Source organism: Fusarium oxysporum, chromosome 5 (assembly GCF_000149955.1).
Source record: "Fusarium oxysporum f. sp. lycopersici 4287 chromosome 5, whole genome shotgun sequence".
In the NCBI taxonomy this organism is placed as follows: domain Eukaryota; kingdom Fungi; phylum Ascomycota; class Sordariomycetes; order Hypocreales; family Nectriaceae; genus Fusarium; species Fusarium oxysporum.
Window position 1 is genome coordinate 4,845,499 of NC_030990.1, and position 17,777 is coordinate 4,863,275.

General features: G+C 44.1%; 7 protein-coding genes across 7 annotated transcripts; 5 read left to right on the forward strand and 2 right to left on the reverse strand.

The window, feature by feature from the left end:
- Positions 1-3,532: 3,532 nt before the first annotated feature.
- FOXG_02637 (uncharacterized protein) lies at positions 3,533-4,341 on the forward strand (the record flags this gene model as incomplete). Its single annotated transcript, XM_018380102.1, has 2 exons — positions 3,533-3,928; positions 3,994-4,341. 2 exons carry the CDS (start codon positions 3,533-3,535, stop codon positions 4,339-4,341), a joined length of 744 nt encoding a protein of 247 aa, XP_018236287.1.
- Positions 4,342-5,750: 1,409 nt separating this feature from the next.
- Positions 5,751-7,098, reverse strand: FOXG_02638 (uncharacterized protein; the record flags this gene model as incomplete). The annotated part of the gene is made up of 3 exons (XM_018380103.1): positions 5,751-6,095; positions 6,169-6,977; positions 7,053-7,098. 3 exons carry the CDS (start codon positions 7,096-7,098, stop codon positions 5,751-5,753), a joined length of 1,200 nt encoding a protein of 399 aa, XP_018236288.1.
- Positions 7,099-9,800: 2,702 nt separating this feature from the next.
- FOXG_02639 (uncharacterized protein) lies at positions 9,801-10,394 on the forward strand (the record flags this gene model as incomplete). Its single annotated transcript, XM_018380104.1, has 1 exon — positions 9,801-10,394. One exon carries the CDS (start codon positions 9,801-9,803, stop codon positions 10,392-10,394), a length of 594 nt encoding a protein of 197 aa, XP_018236289.1.
- A 938-nt stretch (positions 10,395-11,332) lies between these two features.
- FOXG_02640 (uncharacterized protein) lies at positions 11,333-12,369 on the forward strand (the record flags this gene model as incomplete). Its single annotated transcript, XM_018380105.1, has 4 exons — positions 11,333-11,448; positions 11,537-11,806; positions 11,885-12,223; positions 12,285-12,369. The coding sequence occupies 4 exons, from the start codon at positions 11,333-11,335 to the stop codon at positions 12,367-12,369; spliced, it is 810 nt and encodes a 269-aa protein (XP_018236290.1).
- A 1,384-nt stretch (positions 12,370-13,753) lies between these two features.
- FOXG_02641 (uncharacterized protein) lies at positions 13,754-15,692 on the forward strand. Its single transcript, XM_018380106.1, has 3 exons — positions 13,754-13,898; positions 13,951-15,199; positions 15,255-15,692. Exons 1-2 carry the CDS (start codon positions 13,849-13,851, stop codon positions 14,942-14,944), a joined length of 1,044 nt encoding a protein of 347 aa, XP_018236291.1. The 5' UTR covers positions 13,754-13,848; the 3' UTR covers positions 14,945-15,199; positions 15,255-15,692.
- A 342-nt stretch (positions 15,693-16,034) lies between these two features.
- On the forward strand, positions 16,035-16,440 carry FOXG_18365 (uncharacterized protein; the record flags this gene model as incomplete). The annotated part of the gene is made up of 3 exons (XM_018398438.1): positions 16,035-16,164; positions 16,219-16,288; positions 16,344-16,440. The coding sequence occupies 3 exons, from the start codon at positions 16,035-16,037 to the stop codon at positions 16,438-16,440; spliced, it is 297 nt and encodes a 98-aa protein (XP_018236292.1).
- A 419-nt stretch (positions 16,441-16,859) lies between these two features.
- On the reverse strand, positions 16,860-16,970 carry FOXG_18366 (uncharacterized protein; the record flags this gene model as incomplete). Its single annotated transcript, XM_018398439.1, has 1 exon — positions 16,860-16,970. The coding sequence occupies one exon, from the start codon at positions 16,968-16,970 to the stop codon at positions 16,860-16,862; it is 111 nt and encodes a 36-aa protein (XP_018236293.1).
- Positions 16,971-17,777: the final 807 nt, after the last annotated feature.

Here is a 17,777-nt window from a genome sequence, read left to right on the forward strand (position 1 = left end):
GCCGAAGCGCACCCTTGATACAGAGTCATGTTGTTATGACAGTCAATAGTGTGCTTATATGCTGGGAAATAAGCGCTATGGTAAGAGACGAAGGAGATGGAGGCGACAAAGACGGGACCGAGGCTCCAATCTGTAGGCAGGGTCTGTGCTCCCCACAAAGCAGTCTGCCGTTTCATTGCGGGTGGTATGAGTCATGACGAGGCGTTTGATATCGGGGAACTCTTATCTCTAAAGGATAAGAGAAGGAAATACCCTGTAAGAGAAAGAGACAAGAGGGGTAATGAACTCAGATGGCAGAAGTGCTGCCCAGTGTGGCTCAACATCATGTGTCAGAGGTGTATTGGAGGGGCGTATGATATGGAGAAGTTGGGACGAAGTTCTTTCCATCGGTAGAATAGACCTATTGTAAAAGCAATACTGTGTGAGCCGAAGGCGTTATGAAGTAGCCTAAGTTACATGTGTCTGAGGTGAGCACATTTCCTTACATAGTATCCGTATCGCGTTCACCGGCAGATCAGACCGTCTTGGTTATACGGCCCAACAGCCTGTCGCGGGTAAATTCCCCGAAACCTTCCTCAAGCTGACGCCTACACCCTTAACTTTTGGCGTATTGTGTGGCGCGAGTCAGTATCATATAGGGTGAAGCATGTGCTTGAACCCTTAGCATTTGGGACCGAAGGGATGTGAGGCTGGTGGTGACAAGATGAAAGGAGTCATGGTGGAAGCTTGCAGAGTGGTGATCTCCTGCGTTTCAGCAATAGGCGCTAAGCAGCAAGTGAGCTGTGACAAGGTAAACCGGGCGCGACAGAGAGGGTCGGTGAGCCCGTTCACCGCTACCAGCCACCATCTCTATGCTGTAATAGAATGTAGAGTCGACAGGTTAATGCTCGGTACTTCATAGCTTACTTGTTGTATTCCAAATCTAGTAGCGACCTTCTAAAGCCTTAGCACGCGTGCGGAGACAGGAGGGGGCAGAAGCCATAAGGTTCATCTGTAATCATGGATGTACCTTTCGCTCTCCTATTACATCGCAGCTACGCGACGAAAAGTCTAGAACACAAACCTCCATGCATCCGCTCACTAATCAGCGAGACGAGGAACTCTTCGGATCCGGACATAGTCATAGCCGGACCACTTTATTTTATTAGCTCATCCTGACTCTTTAGTCCCCAACGTACTGTTATTATACAGCACGTATAAGACGATCGAGCATGGAATGCTGCTCCTCGGTATGGTTAGAACGGACGTTTGCTGCTAACGCTTTTGCTTAGCCTTTGCATTCTCCGTCGTGAGACGGAGGATGATATATGCGGGCAGTAGATCCGCTGGAGGTGTTACACAAACAAAATAGCGCCCTGAATTACTGTAGGTATACTGGTGTGAATGCTGCCCTTCCCCCCTCCTTAATGAATTGTCCATAGAATGCGAACAAAGCGGGACTCGGTTAATACCGCGCTGGCTTCACTCGTAAGCCACAACCTGATCATCAGTCTGTGGCTTATTTAAGCTAAATAAGCAGTTGAGGACAAGCAAAGATTATATCGCGGTCTCAGGATTGCGGGGTACCAAACTGGGCGCAGCTTCTTACATGATAACTATGGATGTGAAGAGCTTTGCATCTACCCGTCGATGTACAAACAATGTAGGTCTTTCGGAATGCAGGTCTTTGAATTATTCCTCGATGCCGTCTTTGGCAATATGAACCGTATGCATTCGTGTTCATATCGCACGGCGTATTGCTGGATCGGAGACGCACACGCCGGTCATCAGTCGTGGACCTGTCGGTCTTTTGGTATGCTGTTAGTGAGAATCTGATTTAGTATGAGGAGAGTGAAACTAAAACACTTATCAAACTCCGAACTAAAAAGCAAAATCTCTCTGTCACTTGTATCAAATGTCTGATCCAGCTCTCTACTTGATTTTTCTTTCTTTCTATTTCTGTGGCTCAGGAGCACGAAGAGCGAGTCCAGAAATAGAGCTGTTTCTTCAACAGGAAAATATCTCATGTGGGAACCCGATGTCCCATGGGACTGCAAAGTTATGTATGCGCTCAAATCATAAGGGCGCCCATATGATAGCTTCGGTGCCATAATGCGCGCAATGTCTGCGCTAACACGCGACTTGCTACTGTCAATTGCATTCATTCGTCTCACGCGAGCTGACTAGCCTTAATGCTTGTAGATATCAGGCATCCTCTACGTTTTGATTAGAAGAATGAACTTATATATCAGTCGGATGCCTACTAAAAAAGTACGAATAGGGCTTATAACCCTTTGAAATTGAAAGCATCACATTTGCTGCCCGTTTGTAGGGTTGCAGCGTCCTGCGAAGTGAACAAATTCTGGTCAATATATTGTCGATCCCAAATCTTGCTGACCAGCCATAAGAGCACTGATACGAGGGAAGTTGTTAGACCCGAAAAGGCGACCTAGGCAACTGATCAAGTCATGTAAAGCAGAACGATCGACTTGGAAGCAAAAGTCATCTTTCGCTGTTGTCCGGACACTGCGCTCCTGATTCTTGCTGCTCGACAAATATGACCCCCGATTCGATCGATTTTAGAGTCATTCGCAACTGGCTAGACCACTGTTACACTCATTACACAGCGGACACCGCTATCTCGGCGACTGCTACTCTTACCCTAGTATATTATCTAGCTACTACTTCTACAAAGGTATTTAGTATTTTTAGTGACTTGATATCTGCTAGTTTCCACATTATTATGCTAAATCCCTCTGCAAGACTACTAAATAAACTTAGATGCACGGCCTGGATGCGTCACCTGATTGTATCCGCGTGACGCCGAATGTGAGACACTGAACATCAGGTGAGAGATTCATCAACCACATCCAATCGCCATAGCCACTCAGTGTCGGTGATCCTCACCAAAAACGCCTAATAGGAACCGCGTGAGCGTCAGTTCCTCGAGCTAGTGCCCGCCTCGGTGAGACCTGGGCGTCTAGATCGGTGTTCACAAGGGGAGGAGCCGTCCATATACGAGTTGAGGTCTGGTTTAGGATAGCCTTGTAAGACCCCAAGACTTCTATTTCGGACAATAGGGAATATCCTTAGAGAAACTTAAATGGCTTGTAAGTATTAGCAGTGTAAATCCACGGAATGGATGACACGAACCCAGTGCTGTAAGTTGAATGGGGGAGTGTACTGTAGCCTTTTACTTATTACTTACTATTATTTTCATTTGACTGAGATAGAAGTTCGTTTTAGGTTTTAATCGTGATCCAGTACCTAACTGAGTGTGATTCAAAAAATGTAAGTTCCAAATTAGAAACTCGCTCATTGCAGCTATCAACCTAGACTTCCCCACAGTAACTATTCGGAGGTTGGCATTTAAAGTTTCAATAGCTTAAAGTTACTCCAAGCCATTACCATGGCGCTCTTATAGCCTCGTTGAGACCCCAGATTATAAGTATCTCAAAAGAGACGCCTACTACAAGTTATTATGGCAGTCGACTCATGAACAATTTACACCTTATTTACCTTAGAAACCGCACCAAAGATTTACCAACTCTCAATGAAGGTATCACTCGTTCTTTACGTCCTGGCGTGCGCCTTCTCGGCCATGGCCTCCAGCATTCGCCGTAAGCACTCTAACGACGCCGACAACAACGCGGAGAACTTCCATCCCCACGAGGGCATCCCCCACATTGCCAAGTACGGATATAACAAGTACTACGATGAAGAAACCAATGAAGAGTCGTATCAAGGCAAGGCTATGACCTGCGTCCCCCGCGATAAACTCGAGGCCCTTCTCAACCAGTACATCTCGACCTTCTCAGGTATCGAAGACGGCGGCAGGATGGCCAAGAAGACCTTTGATGAGGACCTCAAAATATACTCCCAGACGCGATGGTGGATAACCACTGCCGTAGGCGGTGATCTTGAGAAGAATATCGAGAAGTGGGCCAAGGCATGTTGCCTGTTCTCTCAAGCCTTATGCCCAGTCCGAGGACATATCCTAATACTTCGTCACAGACCGATAATTTCCCTCCAATCTTTGAAAATCGCGCCCAGTTTATTAAGGCACTCATCCGCAAGAATAATCCTAACCAATGGAAGAAGGGATTGGTCACCTACGGTTGCAATACCTTCACCTTCTACTGGAAGGGCGACTTCTCGATCCCTGAGTACCCGACCGTAGGCCGCACCTTTGGCATCCACATAGTGTTCGTGAACCCTAAGACCAGCAGGGTCAATAAGGTGTACGCAGAGTATAACTCATTAAACCATATGTATAACCTTGGCGCTCACATCACTTGGGCTAAGGATCCCGTGTGCTGCGATTGCCCTCCCTTTGTTACTAGCTGCAAGTGTCCTATTTAGTAGGCGCTGGAATTATGAAACTTGTATTTTTTCCTGTCAGATGTGGAACTCGATAGCCAGCCTTTTCAATGTTCAGACCTCTAGACCCAATTTGGCAGACGGGACTGCACTTAAGGGCCTCTTTCTGCTAAACAATTAGCTGATCGGAAGGATGGTGAGTTCACTCCTAACGATACTTAGCTATAGGCAATATAAGAAGGGACTCTAGACTTTTACTTATTTAAAGAGTTTAGTAAGTTACTTGCTAAGACAAAACCAACCTCCGTCGAGGGTAGACGCAGTCCTTGCTATACAAGGATATCAAGCCGTTGTTTACCTATTCTTTATTTTTCCCAACCCATCTGTGAGATTTACCAAGAGGAGGAACTCAACTTCAAAGCACGGTATATATTCATTGAAGTCCCCATGTTTATAAATACGATAAGCGGATCCTTGTCCGCAAGAAATTCATTTTCACTAATAACCATGCCGTTCTTTTTACTTCCCTTAATCGGGAGCTTCATGACCCTAGCATTCCGCATCTTTTAGGGCTAGGATGCCGGAATACTCCCGAAATTATCCTTACAGCCTAATAGTAATTAAAGGTCCATAATCTCTTCTTACCCATTAGCTACTGTTATTTGCAAGGGGTTTATGACATAATAATCTGGAGAGTCAGGTTCAACCATCAACTCTCATATCTGCAAGTAGAAATTCTAACGAGAACGGGTCTCTATATAGTCCATACGGCGGCTGAGGTCAGCGGATAAGGATATAGGCTGTTATTGTTCGGTGGAGCATTAGAAGGCTTCTTCCTATCCCCATTCCTAACCAAACATAAAGTAACTATTAACAAATGCGCTGCGGGCACGTCTTGATGTAATCCTTTCCTATCGTGGAACGTATGGTATTGGCCGCGGTTCAATTAGGGAGTGTTAAGTTCATGGGATATTAAATAGAGAGTCATTGACATTTAGATGGAACCATAAACAAGGGAAGCAACTAGAGGGTCTAGACATTCAGATTATGAACGAAGCATTTAAACTTAGATAAAGGCTACAATGGCGGCAAGCTTCAATATTGTGCAGTTCGGCCCTAATAAATTGTTTGGTATGCAATAGTTATAAAAAATATGGATTTTATTTGCCGAGACACTGGACGCCCGTAATTGCAAGCAGAAATCGAGAATACCTTAGTGAAAAGGCAAATTTTAATTTCACTGACTCTTTACTAATCCAGTAGACCTAGATTTGCAAATTTCATAATAATAACTATCCCTAAGTTGTAGCCAGTTATTATATTATATCTTAAGAGCTAATAGGTGGTTATATGGGCCGCGATAGCCCACTTACAGAGTGCATTATTATACTAAACTTTTCCAAAAGTCCCTTTAACTCCCTTTCCTCCATGTCCCTGTTTTTTCCGAATTATTACTGCTCCTCCTGAATTATCTGAGGCGACATTTGCTTCGCGCGTGCAGTCTTTCTCATCCCACCTACGAAAATGCCAGTGATATAGAGCACCGCGGCGATACCAGCAACGGCAGAATACGGAATGACATAGCATTGAGGCGAGCCTGCGAGTTGAAGACCCAGCCCTCCGTTGATGATACCAAGGATCATGAGGACTCGTCCAAACCAGATATGGGCGTGGCTGATGAGTCCTCGCTTGCCGTGATTCACAAAGTACCGATGGTGAGCCCAACCCAGAATAAGCTGCAGGCCAATCAGTGCAACGACTATGGTGCCCATTATTGTGTGAGCTTGTTTCCACCACTAGAGAAATATAGTTAGCACGCGTGGCTTTACTATGGGGCTAATGCATCTGTATCTGGCCGGGTTCACTTACATCACTATCATTACGGGCATAGACATAACCAAGGGCAAAGCCGGCCCACATACCCAGGAAAACAATGACCTGCCAGCCGGCATGAATGAACCACTTTCCGATCATAGTCATGAGTACGGCTCCCAGGGGATATCCGGCGAGGAAGACAATAGACATGATAACTCCATGGGCACGGAGCACTATATCGCTCGTGCGACTGTAATCTGCCTCTGGCATAGCACCATTACCGGAGCCGGAGTCAGAATCAGAATCAGACTCCGAGTTGGAACTTGAGTCTCCACTACTACTAGACGTGAAGGGGTTGCTGTCTGAGCTCATGGACGCCTGGGCAAAGTCGATATTGAAGCTGCTGTCCCCATCATGCTCCAAGATTCTCGCGGAAAGACTCGTGGAGTTAAGCGGGTTGCCATTCTTCCAGGCGGCGATCCAAGGGTTGGAGCCTTCGAGGTTCAGGCTACTGCAATCGCCGCATCGAATATTGGCAATCATCTTATTATTTTTAACGCCAGAGCCAGCGAGCAGCTCGACCTCACTTCGTTCTGTGTATTCGGGCATAACATGGCCGCGTCCGGTTCTCGTACTCAGAGTGATATTGCCGTCACCATTCTGATAAATTAGGAACATAGCGGCGCCTCGCATACCTGTGCCTATGCCGAGCCCCGCCCATGTTAGGGTGGTGGGAGCTTCGATTTGGAAGTAGATGTTGCCGGAGCCTGACACTGCGGATACCTTAGGGACACCCCAACGGAAACAGACGTCCCCGTTATTGGGACAGAAAGATGAGGTAAGAGCTGAAGCGCTGCAGGTGTCTATGGGTCAAGGTAACGACCATGTTAGGGAGGGGTTCTTCTGAAAGTCTGTGGTTTATTTGGCGGACGACTTACACAACGCCGCTATAGAGGCAAGCAACATGCCACATGCTGATGTCATGATGGAGGGGTGGGTCAAGATACGAAGGAGAAGTGGTTTGCTAAGAGACGCGAAGAGGTTGAGTATGCCATGAGGGATAGGGCACAGTTCATATAGGCCACCTCCTGTAACACACAACCACGCACGATATCAAACGATCTCGAGTGGGCCATATCTGCAAGCCGCAAACCCCGGTCGGGGCAAGAGACACCCTCTACTGTCTTACAAGCCCATATAGGTTGGAGGCTCGGCAGATGGGGTTGCCGTGATCGAAGAAACGCCGATCACCTAAGTCAAAGAACGCGCCAAGCAGGGGCCCGGAAAGACAAACTGCAGAAATACAGACATCATAGCCAAGATAAAAAAAGGCTTCACCCCCATGGTGTGAGCCGCCCCTTGACGCCCAGAGATTGGAGTGCACAAGGGAAGCTTTCCAAAGGAGTGCAATAAGGTTCATCACGCACTGCTACATCCTGGACTGAGCCAAAAGCCGTCCTGAAGCTCCGCTATCAAGGATGCGCTTAAGCAGATTCGGGATTGACCTGACTTGGCTATTTGAAAGGAGTGCTGCCGGGGATCGCTCACCCGCTCTGGCCTGAGAAGGCGTACAGTCGCTTGTTATTCGCGGCTGTTGTCTGACTTTACCCGTCTTGCCAATCACAGTATATTAATCATGCAGTACATAAATAGATCGTATCAATAACCCCTATAAGCACTGATTCTCAAGAACATCTACTTGCAATAAAAGTCAAGCTGCTATAGTTGGTTGATAAGTTTTTTTACTTTATCTTAAGGCAAGCTTGTGTAATTGTCTTATACGTGAGGTCAAGTGGGGCGAAATACATACTGGAGGGTCTATTCTAAGTTAGAGGCGGCCGACCCTCCCCGGCTAAGTTTGGATCCGTTTCCTTACATTTCCCCGTCGGATAGTTTCATCCGCCCGACGCGGAGATCCCCATATCCAGTTATCTGGAGTGGGTGGTTGATTAACGGTGGAGGTTCATGAACAGCAGCAAATTCGCCGGGGAGCTTACTTTGTCTTGCCTTGCTTCGTCGATTTATTTAGGTGCAGGCCTTTTCTAGTACTCTTATTTCAACTATTATAATGCAAAGGATTCCAATCCAGCTGAACTTCCTCTGATATAGTAATACCCATTATAAGAAGCTTTAGTTATAGCTCTTAATTTATAGGAAAAAGCTAGATGCTCTATATTTATTATATAAAGGTTAACTGGTGTATTTAGTTGGCTTATAGTTAACTATTTAAATAATTAATTCTATTATAGCTTTTAATTTTTAGTAGTGGCTAAGGAAGGATTAGATAAATATTAGCTTCCTAAACACTAAGATGTATTAATCAGAGGGAAATAACACTAGACATTACTCACTCTGTGTACCAAACCGTGACTATATGGACCTATGTATCTATTTGGCCTTATCTTCCCCTGACACAGAGCACATGACTTTAATAAGGGAAAAAGAAAAGAAAGAAAAAATGGATAAAGCTGGCAATATAGAGCATTAAGTAGTTTTAGCTATAGGCCTTATATATTAACTCTTGTTATATTTATACGTAATTCCTCTCTGCTATAATCCTTCCTTATAAATCAACGCTTGGATGATTATTTAATTATGACTGAGCAGCTCATCCTTTGTCGCTAAGAAGGCTTGCGGTTATACGTGGCATGCAGTGTGGTCGACGCCTTATGGCTGTTTAAGGATTGCATAGGCTTCCCCAGATTCTAGGTCGTTTGCGAGCGAAAGAAAAAAGCGATAGACATACGGGCGGCGTAACCTTCTTAGCATTACCAGTTTTAATAAAGACGAATCATCACGATTAAAACAGTGAAGTAGATATTTAATTTTGGCTCTCGGTCTTTGGGTTGCTAGTCTTGGCCCTCCCTCTAGAGGGCAATTTTGGAATAGCTATCCCTGCCAAAATCCTAGTAGGTAAAGGTCTCCAATCATTTGTATACGCACTTCCTAGTAACATTCTACGTATTAATTAACCTGTGGATGCTGTAAAATATGCTAACATATTAGGAGCCTTTTATTACTTCCGGGATGAATACATCCGAGTGCAGGTGTAGTGGATGGTAGTGAACTCTAGTGTAATAATAGCCAATCATAAGTCGGAACGCCTCTCGTATTATCTTGAAGTATTTATAGTGATTGGATGGAAAGTACCGATATCCTTTAAATCTAGGTGTTACAGTTCAAAGTAATTCATAGTGACGCAATTATGCCCAACTTTTAGATTTTTTAGTATCTATCCAACATTGTATATAGGTGCACTACCAGGCCATCCGTTAACAGGAGATTTAAGCCTCTAAATAGGCTATTCTAAGAATAGCCTAACCTCATAAATAGATTTCCTTGGTAATCACAGTTCTTAGAAGAAGGTCGATTTAACTGCAATGGCGGAAGGTCTTCTGAATGTCCTCCTCCCTGCTTTATAGGCCAGAGCATAAATCAGAGTCGGCCGACGAAGCCTCCTGACTGCGGATCGTCATCATGATGTTGGAGGTATACACTAAAGATCCCTCAGACCAAAATAACCTAGCCAGACTTGCTCGCCAATCGAGAAGTATAAATAGCAGTCCTCAGGATATGAAACGAAATAGCCCCGTTCTCTCCAGGATTAATCATCTATCAAGACCGCAGTTCACTAATTCGCTGACACTATCTCTTCTTTTACTCATCGAAGCAGCCCACTCGCCAAAATGCATTTCACTATTACTACTCTCTCCCTCCTTATCGCCTCCGCCGCCCTGGCAACGCCCCTCGACTCCCATAGCCACCAGGACTCAGGTGCTGACATCTTCCCAAACTTCAACACTTACTCCGACTGGGCAATCTGCAAAGGGAAGATTACTAAGGGGCGCTTCCCAACTCTACAGGCTCCTAATAATAACGGCGGCTGCGTCCGGTATTATCAGGGTATTGATATGACAGGTGTTGTCACGGAGCTACACTTCTATTTTAAGGATGGGTTTAGGTCTGCCTGCGACTGCGCCGCGAAATGCTTAGAATTGCCGACCCGGTGTACGAACTGGGTGTGGAAGCATACCTTTGTGAAAAAGGATAGCGGCAAGCGGTCATGCACTTTATACAGCAGTCCTAATCTGCCGAAAGATGTAACACTTGCATATAACAAGGCAAAGAGCAAGGGCTTCAAGCCATTACAGGCTGCTAATAATCCCCAGCAAGGAGCCGATGCGCCGTTAACCTTTTTGGATGCAGCGGGAACAAAGCCTGATAAATTTGGAGTGTCTGGTTTTACGGTGCGGGATCAGAATAAAAGATTATACTGTTAGGAGGAAAATTATTACAGGGGCTAAATTGGCCTTTCTATGGTAGGAGAGGTGGACCTGATTAATATATTGTACTTCTTTTGTTTAGGGGTTATTTATATGGCAAATTGTAAACTATATTATGTTTTCTTCTTATTAGGGGGTTACTTATATGGCAAATTGTTAATTATAAGTTTATTATAAGTTTATTATATTTAATAATATTCTTATTTATCTTACCTAGGTCTTATTTATATATTATTTTTAAACTTATATTTATGATTTACTACTGAAGTTAAATATTATAAACGTTATTTTTATTATTAAATTTATAATAATTATTATTTTTTATATTTTAGTTATAAGTATTATTATTAACTAAGGTAAAATTTGTATTATTTTATTCTTAAATAAAAAGAATTAATATAATAATTATATTTATACTACTTAAGGTTATATACTAACACTTAAATAAGAGCTATTAATATATGGCTTAAATCCTAAGTTTAATATAAAAGCCTGAGAAAAATTCACAGTAAGCTTAGATCCCTATTATCACCAGAGCTCAAGGTCCAAAGTCTTATTACCCCCTAAGAACTACCAAGCTGAGGCGGCCACGTTTCTATCAAAATGTAGTTGATTCAGCCAATAGTTCTACCCTGTCGAGTATGTAGCCATTTAGAAATCAGACTAATGGCCATATGTGCATAAGCGCTATGCCTTGGCGCGAGGCAGTTTTCAACTCAGTTGCCTTAAGCGAAGCCCATGCGGTTGCCTTGCTCATATCGCGGTCTATATTAATTCATCCGTCGACCGCTGGGACCCTTATTTTCGCAGTTGCTGACTGTGCAAGTCCTCACAAATATTTATTCATCTCGTTCCTTTAAGTCCCTAAGCTTAAGAGGTACTTATCACGCCTCAGAGAACCCTGTCATTTTCCGAAAACCGGATTGTCCGATATTATGGCTGAAGCACTAGGAGTTCCGAGCTCAATTATAGCTGTCGTTGGAGCCTCTAAGAAACTCCGGTGGGAGTCTATTGAGACTCTTGACAACGGCAGGATTAGATGCATCAACTCGTAAGGTTGACAGAAGCCTGGCTTTTGTTGGGATAGATTACCGGGCCATTGTTGTTTGTTTGGTAAAAGAAAATATCTCATCCATTAGGCATGTTGAACACCGTCTAGGACTCACAGACTCGGACGCAGTTTGGTGCAATCTTCAAAATAACGATAAGGCTGGCTTCCTTCTCAGAAGGCTCGAATTGAGCTTGATCGAGATTGAAGAGACTCTGAGGATGATAGAGTCCAAGTTCAAAGATAATACAATCATCAATCGCGCGACTTGGATGATGCATCGTAACAAAATCAAGACGTTACGAGCGAATTTGCGAGAGCAGAAAGACAACATAATCCTCTACTTCTCGGGAAGTGCAAGGTGCGTATAAACCCACACGTATTCTAGGTGTTATTGCTCTGGTTATAAATAATAAATGTCTTACTTACATACCTTCAGTACGCAAGCCAGCCGGAATTTTGTTCTACTCACCAAGGTTCTATGCGAGAACAGTCAGAACATACATCAAGAGGGACAAAGACATAACCATCTCGATGCGTTATTACAAAACATGTCGCAATCGCTCGCAGCGTTGAGCACAATTCCAGAACGCCAGACTCAGCTCATCGCCCTGCTGGAAAACCTTGCACCATATGTTGTAACCCTTGAGCAGAGGACTACTGACAATACAATTTCGCAAACAGTAAAGAATAAATCCAATATGGGAAAACCGGATGAGACGCCTACTGCTGGAGCTGCCCGCTCACTACCTCAGCTTTCTCCAGTTCCAGATACATCGTCCGTACAAATATCCACCGAGTCAATTTCAACGCTCAAGTTGGAATTTTCTAGATTCCAGAAACGCGGCTGCGTTCTGGGATGCGAATGTCATTGCCACCAAAGACGGCGCTACCGCTCACCGTCCTTTGCGGAAAAGATTTTAGGCGAAGTATTTGTTGCTTTTTCCAGCTTACCCTTACTATCGAGGCCTTGCCAGAATGGTTCCATGCATAAATCTCGATTTTCGTTCAACTTCACGTACTATCTTCCCACCGCCTTTCTTAACAAAATGGTCTCTCTGGTCTATATGACTACGACACAGAGAGACCCGGCCGTATGCATCAAGGTCCGACCCCTTAGCAATGACTTCTCGATCTACAGGGCAATCGAGAAATGCGATGTTGGTGGGATACATAAGATGCTTGAAGGACGCTTGGTTCACCCTAGTGCATCATTCAAAGGGTAAAAGCCCATCGCAAGTAAACACTAAACCGAGGAAGACTAATTCTTAATACCAGGGGCTGGACGCCACTCCATGTAAGAACAACTATAAAAACCTGTGAATGCAAAGTCGTGATTCTTATCACCCTAGTAGTACGCAATTAGCTATGGCTATACCAACATTATAAAATCTCTTTTAGCCGTTAGAGCTAATCCGCTTATAGATAGTTAATATACTTAACTAATTGGTATACTTATTAACTATATTATTTATTTATGTATTAGAATTATATTATTAATTTATATTATTTTATAATAAATAGGCATTTAAATAAGACAACTAATTTATATTAAGTTTTTATTTATAGGTTATATAAATTATTAAACTAAGTAGGTTAGTTATTATATCTTTTAATAATTAAATAAATATATAATAGGCATATTAATATAAAGATGTCTTATTAATAACTAGTAAACTATATCTATAAGAGTGCTAATAAATATTATTTATATACTAGAAGTAATCTAAGAGGATTACGAATGTAGTTAGATTATAGTAATTTCTAGAGTGTTATAATCCTATATATAGGGTAATTTAGCTCTGGTTAGTTTATAGCTATTAGAAGGTCTATGCCTTATATAAGCTTTTATAGGGCATATATAATATAATTGCTAGGGTTATAATATATTTTAATAAAGTTAATTAATTTTAATTTAAATTTAATATTTTTACCTAATAAAATAAGGCTAACTTAATTTTAAAATAAGAAAATATAATACTTACCTGCATTCTGTTCTTAATAGCATTTAAGATTATTAAGTTTAGGCCCTATAATGCAATAGCATTATAGATATAAGGCCACGAAAAAATATATTTATATTTTAAATTAGATAAAGACCAAAAACTTGGGGTTATGGTCTGGAAAACCCTAAGTGCCGATTCCCCCTGGTAAGCACTTAAGAATCGCTTACGTACGGTTTTAGGCATCAGTCCCACCCAATGTCGACGTGGCATTAATGCCCAAATGCGGGATTAGCGACAACCTTAGATCACGGCTAATGCAGTCAGACCAAGACCCATGACGATCAATACCAGCCATAAAATCACCTCCACCCTTCAAGGGGTGGACTCAAAAATTCTCCTCGTTCTTGTCATAGGCTCCTTCGGATTTTGACACACAGGCAACAGCCACTATTGCAAAATGGTACGAAAGGGTTCCAAGAAGGTCAGGACCGGGTGCATCACCTGCAAGTAGGTATCCCTCAGACCACGGAGTCGCATGCTCTAACTTAGCATCGCTTAGGGTCCGCAAGATCAAATGTGACGAGACCAGGCCCTGTTGCCGACGTTGCACAAATACTGGCCGCAATTGCGATGGTTACGCACCTCAGGGCCGCCAGCCCACGCCGGCGGCTCATCTGGCCGTGACCTGTCAATACTTGAGAACGAAGACGGAATGTAGAGGACTGCAGTACTTTTGCGAGGTTGCCGCGCCACGCCTATTGGGCCCCAAGAGCCCCTATTTCTGGACCCACCTAGTGATGCAGCTCAGCGAGTCAGAGCCAGTAGTGAAGCATTCCCTGCTGGCAATCAGTTCTCTCTATGAGACTCAGGAAGCCCAAAAGACACCACCAGCTATGCCCAGCCTTGCATTACAGCATTACAACTCTGCCATTCAAGGACTCAAAACCACTCAGAGTGATGTCTTGGCACTATTAGGGTGTATCTTATTCACCTGTATAGAACTTCTGCAATCGAATAACGGAACGGCTATTCGGCATTGCGCCCATGGCATTGCCATCATGGAACGTTGCAACAACCCTTGGGCTCGAGAGCATCTGGTCCCCATATTCCGACGGATCAGTGTCTTGCCCCTACTCTTCGGCAGTGACTCCACAGAACTTAGCCGCTCTATTGTCCTGGGGTTTGTAATTCCCTCAAAGTTCGACAGTCTGGAAGATGCACAGGTGATGACAGATGACATTTTTAAGCGATTAAAGCGGCTTTGTTCTTTAAAGAAACAAGGATTACACTTCGATCAGGACATAGAACGAGAGTACATCAAGTCATTGCTGGAAAGATGGCAATTCTTGATGAAAGGCCTTAATGTCCATGCAGCGGCACAGGCAGATGGTGCTTGCAACGGGCAATACACCTTAACGATGATGCGCTTCCAATTATGTCAAGCGTGTTTTAATCTATTATTCTGCAGTGCAGCGGACGATGATGATAATACAAAGGCCTCTTGTGAGATGGTCGAATCGGCAACTTGTCTCAGTGACCTGCACACACTGTGATCGACACAGTTTTTCTTCGAATTAGGCTTCGCCCATCTTGCACTTTGTAGCGACGAGATGTAACTGTCTGGAAAGACGGTTCGCGGCGTATCGGTTAATGAAGGCACTGAGTGAGACAGAGAGGCTTTTCGGTACTCGACTGATGCATGCTACAGCTCGGAGACGAATACAGTCAGAACATGACATGATATTGGATGACCTCGACTATCCGCAGGATGTTGGCCCATGTTCTAAGGAAATTCCTTGGGGATCAAGGTAGGTATTAGTGACCGACTACTGCTTGAGTGGGCATGCTAACCTTTTGGCCCAGGAAGGAGGAATACTTCATCAATGAATGACAAAAACCAGCCTCAGCACAACCCTTTCTATCTTAAATTGATAAAAAATTGACTGTGCAACCCAAGGTTATGTTCTCATGAAATAGAAAGCCTGGTTCTGCCGTGCTGCCGACAGGGCTGGCATGACATGCTCAGTCGCATCAACCAGCAACTTTGTCGCAGAATAGCTTAGGATCGGGCTCAAACATGTTTTTGATGGTCTCAGATACTACAAATGCCAAAAGTTCGAATCCACAAGAGATACCTCTCGTTCACGTAGTACCGAGCCTTACATCCGTGCGTGTGACAGGAAAAGGGATCATTTGCTTTGTGTAGACTTTCAACGCCCGCAGTCTACTTCCCCACATGAGGCTAGGTGCTTTAGTAGAATTAACAGGACAACATTTCGGGTACTGTTGTTTTAATGTCCGAGCCTCTGCTCCTCAATGCAAAGCAGCCAATCAGCTGCCCTCAGAATCGCTAGCAAATTGCAACCTGCCGTTTACCCAGCCGACGGCCGCTCACCTGCTTACATGTAAGCGGGTGGCGAGTCTCAAGTTGTAACAACTGCTCTTTAGGGCACTTTCCAAATCCTTATTGGATTCTGAGCTAGCAGGTTGATTGGCAGCCAAGTCTCAGAATATATAAGGTCTGTTCCAATCGCTCGTTTATCACTTCCAAAAGGTAAGTCTATGACATCGGTCCTCTTAAGCCTCTTGTTCCATAGCCAGCTTTCTTTTTTCACAAGAGTCATTGGTACTCTGTTGCCCACCATGCAGATCGTTTTATCCGCCGTTATCTTCCTTGCTTCAGTGGCATCAGCCAGAGATTTCGTCTTATACGATGATGCCAACTATGGTGGAGCTGCTCATATCGAGGCACGTAATAACGATGCCGCCTGTTGTATGTCATGCCTATCCTCGGACATGGAAATTTTAATAATTAAGGACATCATAGGGAATCTCAACGGTAAAGGCGATCGGGCGAGTTCCGTAGGAGGTGATGCAGGATGCACTACATTCTTCCGGTAAGATTATTCTTTATTATTCTATGTGGATAGTTTAACCACTGACAAAAATCAGGGAACGCGACTGTAGGGGGTCCAACTGGCAGCAGCGTGGCTCTGCACCTACTGTTCCGAGCTTCCTCAATGACCACATCTGGTCATTCCGCAACTAATGCTAAGGGGCGATTACATTGTCTGAAAACAGATCTGCGCTGTTCGTCGTTGCTATTGGTTTTCCTGCCAGGTTCCCCGATACCTTTTACACGAATGAGGAGGGCTTATCAGTCGCAAGAATAGAGGGCGAAAAGAAGTGTGGTATTGATACCTTTTGGAGACTCGGTCGAGCCTATGGGATGTAGTATTACCAATATCTACTGTCTTAGCCGTCGTAATGCTCAGCTAGTTGCTCTTGGGCTGACCAGAAGATGCTATCTTGATCTTTTTCATCTGTTGCTGCTCTGCCCGGTGACCGGGTTTACATGTGTCTTGAGGTCTTGTGGGCTCATGGCCTGGTATTGGCTATAGTGGGGGACCGAGTCTCTATTGTTAATCATAATCTCACTCAGGGTTCGAACAGGTGACGCTTTTGGTTTTATTGGTTATGCATACATGTCGCTGACCTTTCCATCCCCAGCACGTTGGCGTAGGCAGGGATGCCGTTGGATTGGTTGTGCTGGCTCACGAATTGCATGTACCTGATCATTTTCATCTTCTCTTTAACGAATTTAGTAGCCTGCGTTGTAGCTCCTTGGTGGCAACTCAAGGTCGGATAGGCACCTAACCCAGACTGGCAGTCAAGTTTGCGATAGCGACGGGAAGACTGAACTGCGAGGGAATATAAGAGACAAAGCACAACGTACTAAATACTCACATCACATCTGACTACAATATGAAAACAGGCTCAGATTGACATACCATGCTTGAGTTACTAAAGATAGGACACTGAACATGTGGAAAAAGAGTTAGCTTTCAAGTGAGCCTATCAAGCAGAGAATCAAGAGGGATGATCCCTAGCCCCACGAGACAGCTCAGGTAGCATCCGTTCTTAGAGGGCGACTTGCGCCTTCCATCCGCTCACCGCCGATGGTTTAATAATCCATTCATTGTTTGAATGAGATTGGATTTAACAGTAACACTCTCACACCGCAACTATTAGCTCATCGATAGTAAATATTATAGAAATAGTCTGCTTATTTATACTACTCTGCTAGCATGAAAGTCTCGGCTTGAAAGATTCGCCGCTATTCATCCTCCTAGCTTCGAGATCCAACCTCAAGAAACTAGTACACAGTTCCAGGAAGTCCAGACAGAGATATAATGGTCAACCACTTATCCACCTTTATTAACAAATTACCCCAGTCCTACAAGCTACGCTCCTTAGAACTAAAGAATCGCATCCAGTATTTAACAACCAATTAAGAATGTGAAAGTTAAGATGATCCAGTTACCTCATACGCCCTCCAGATGATCCTGAGCAGCTGTTCTACCTCTATTCGTATGTCCCAGAGAC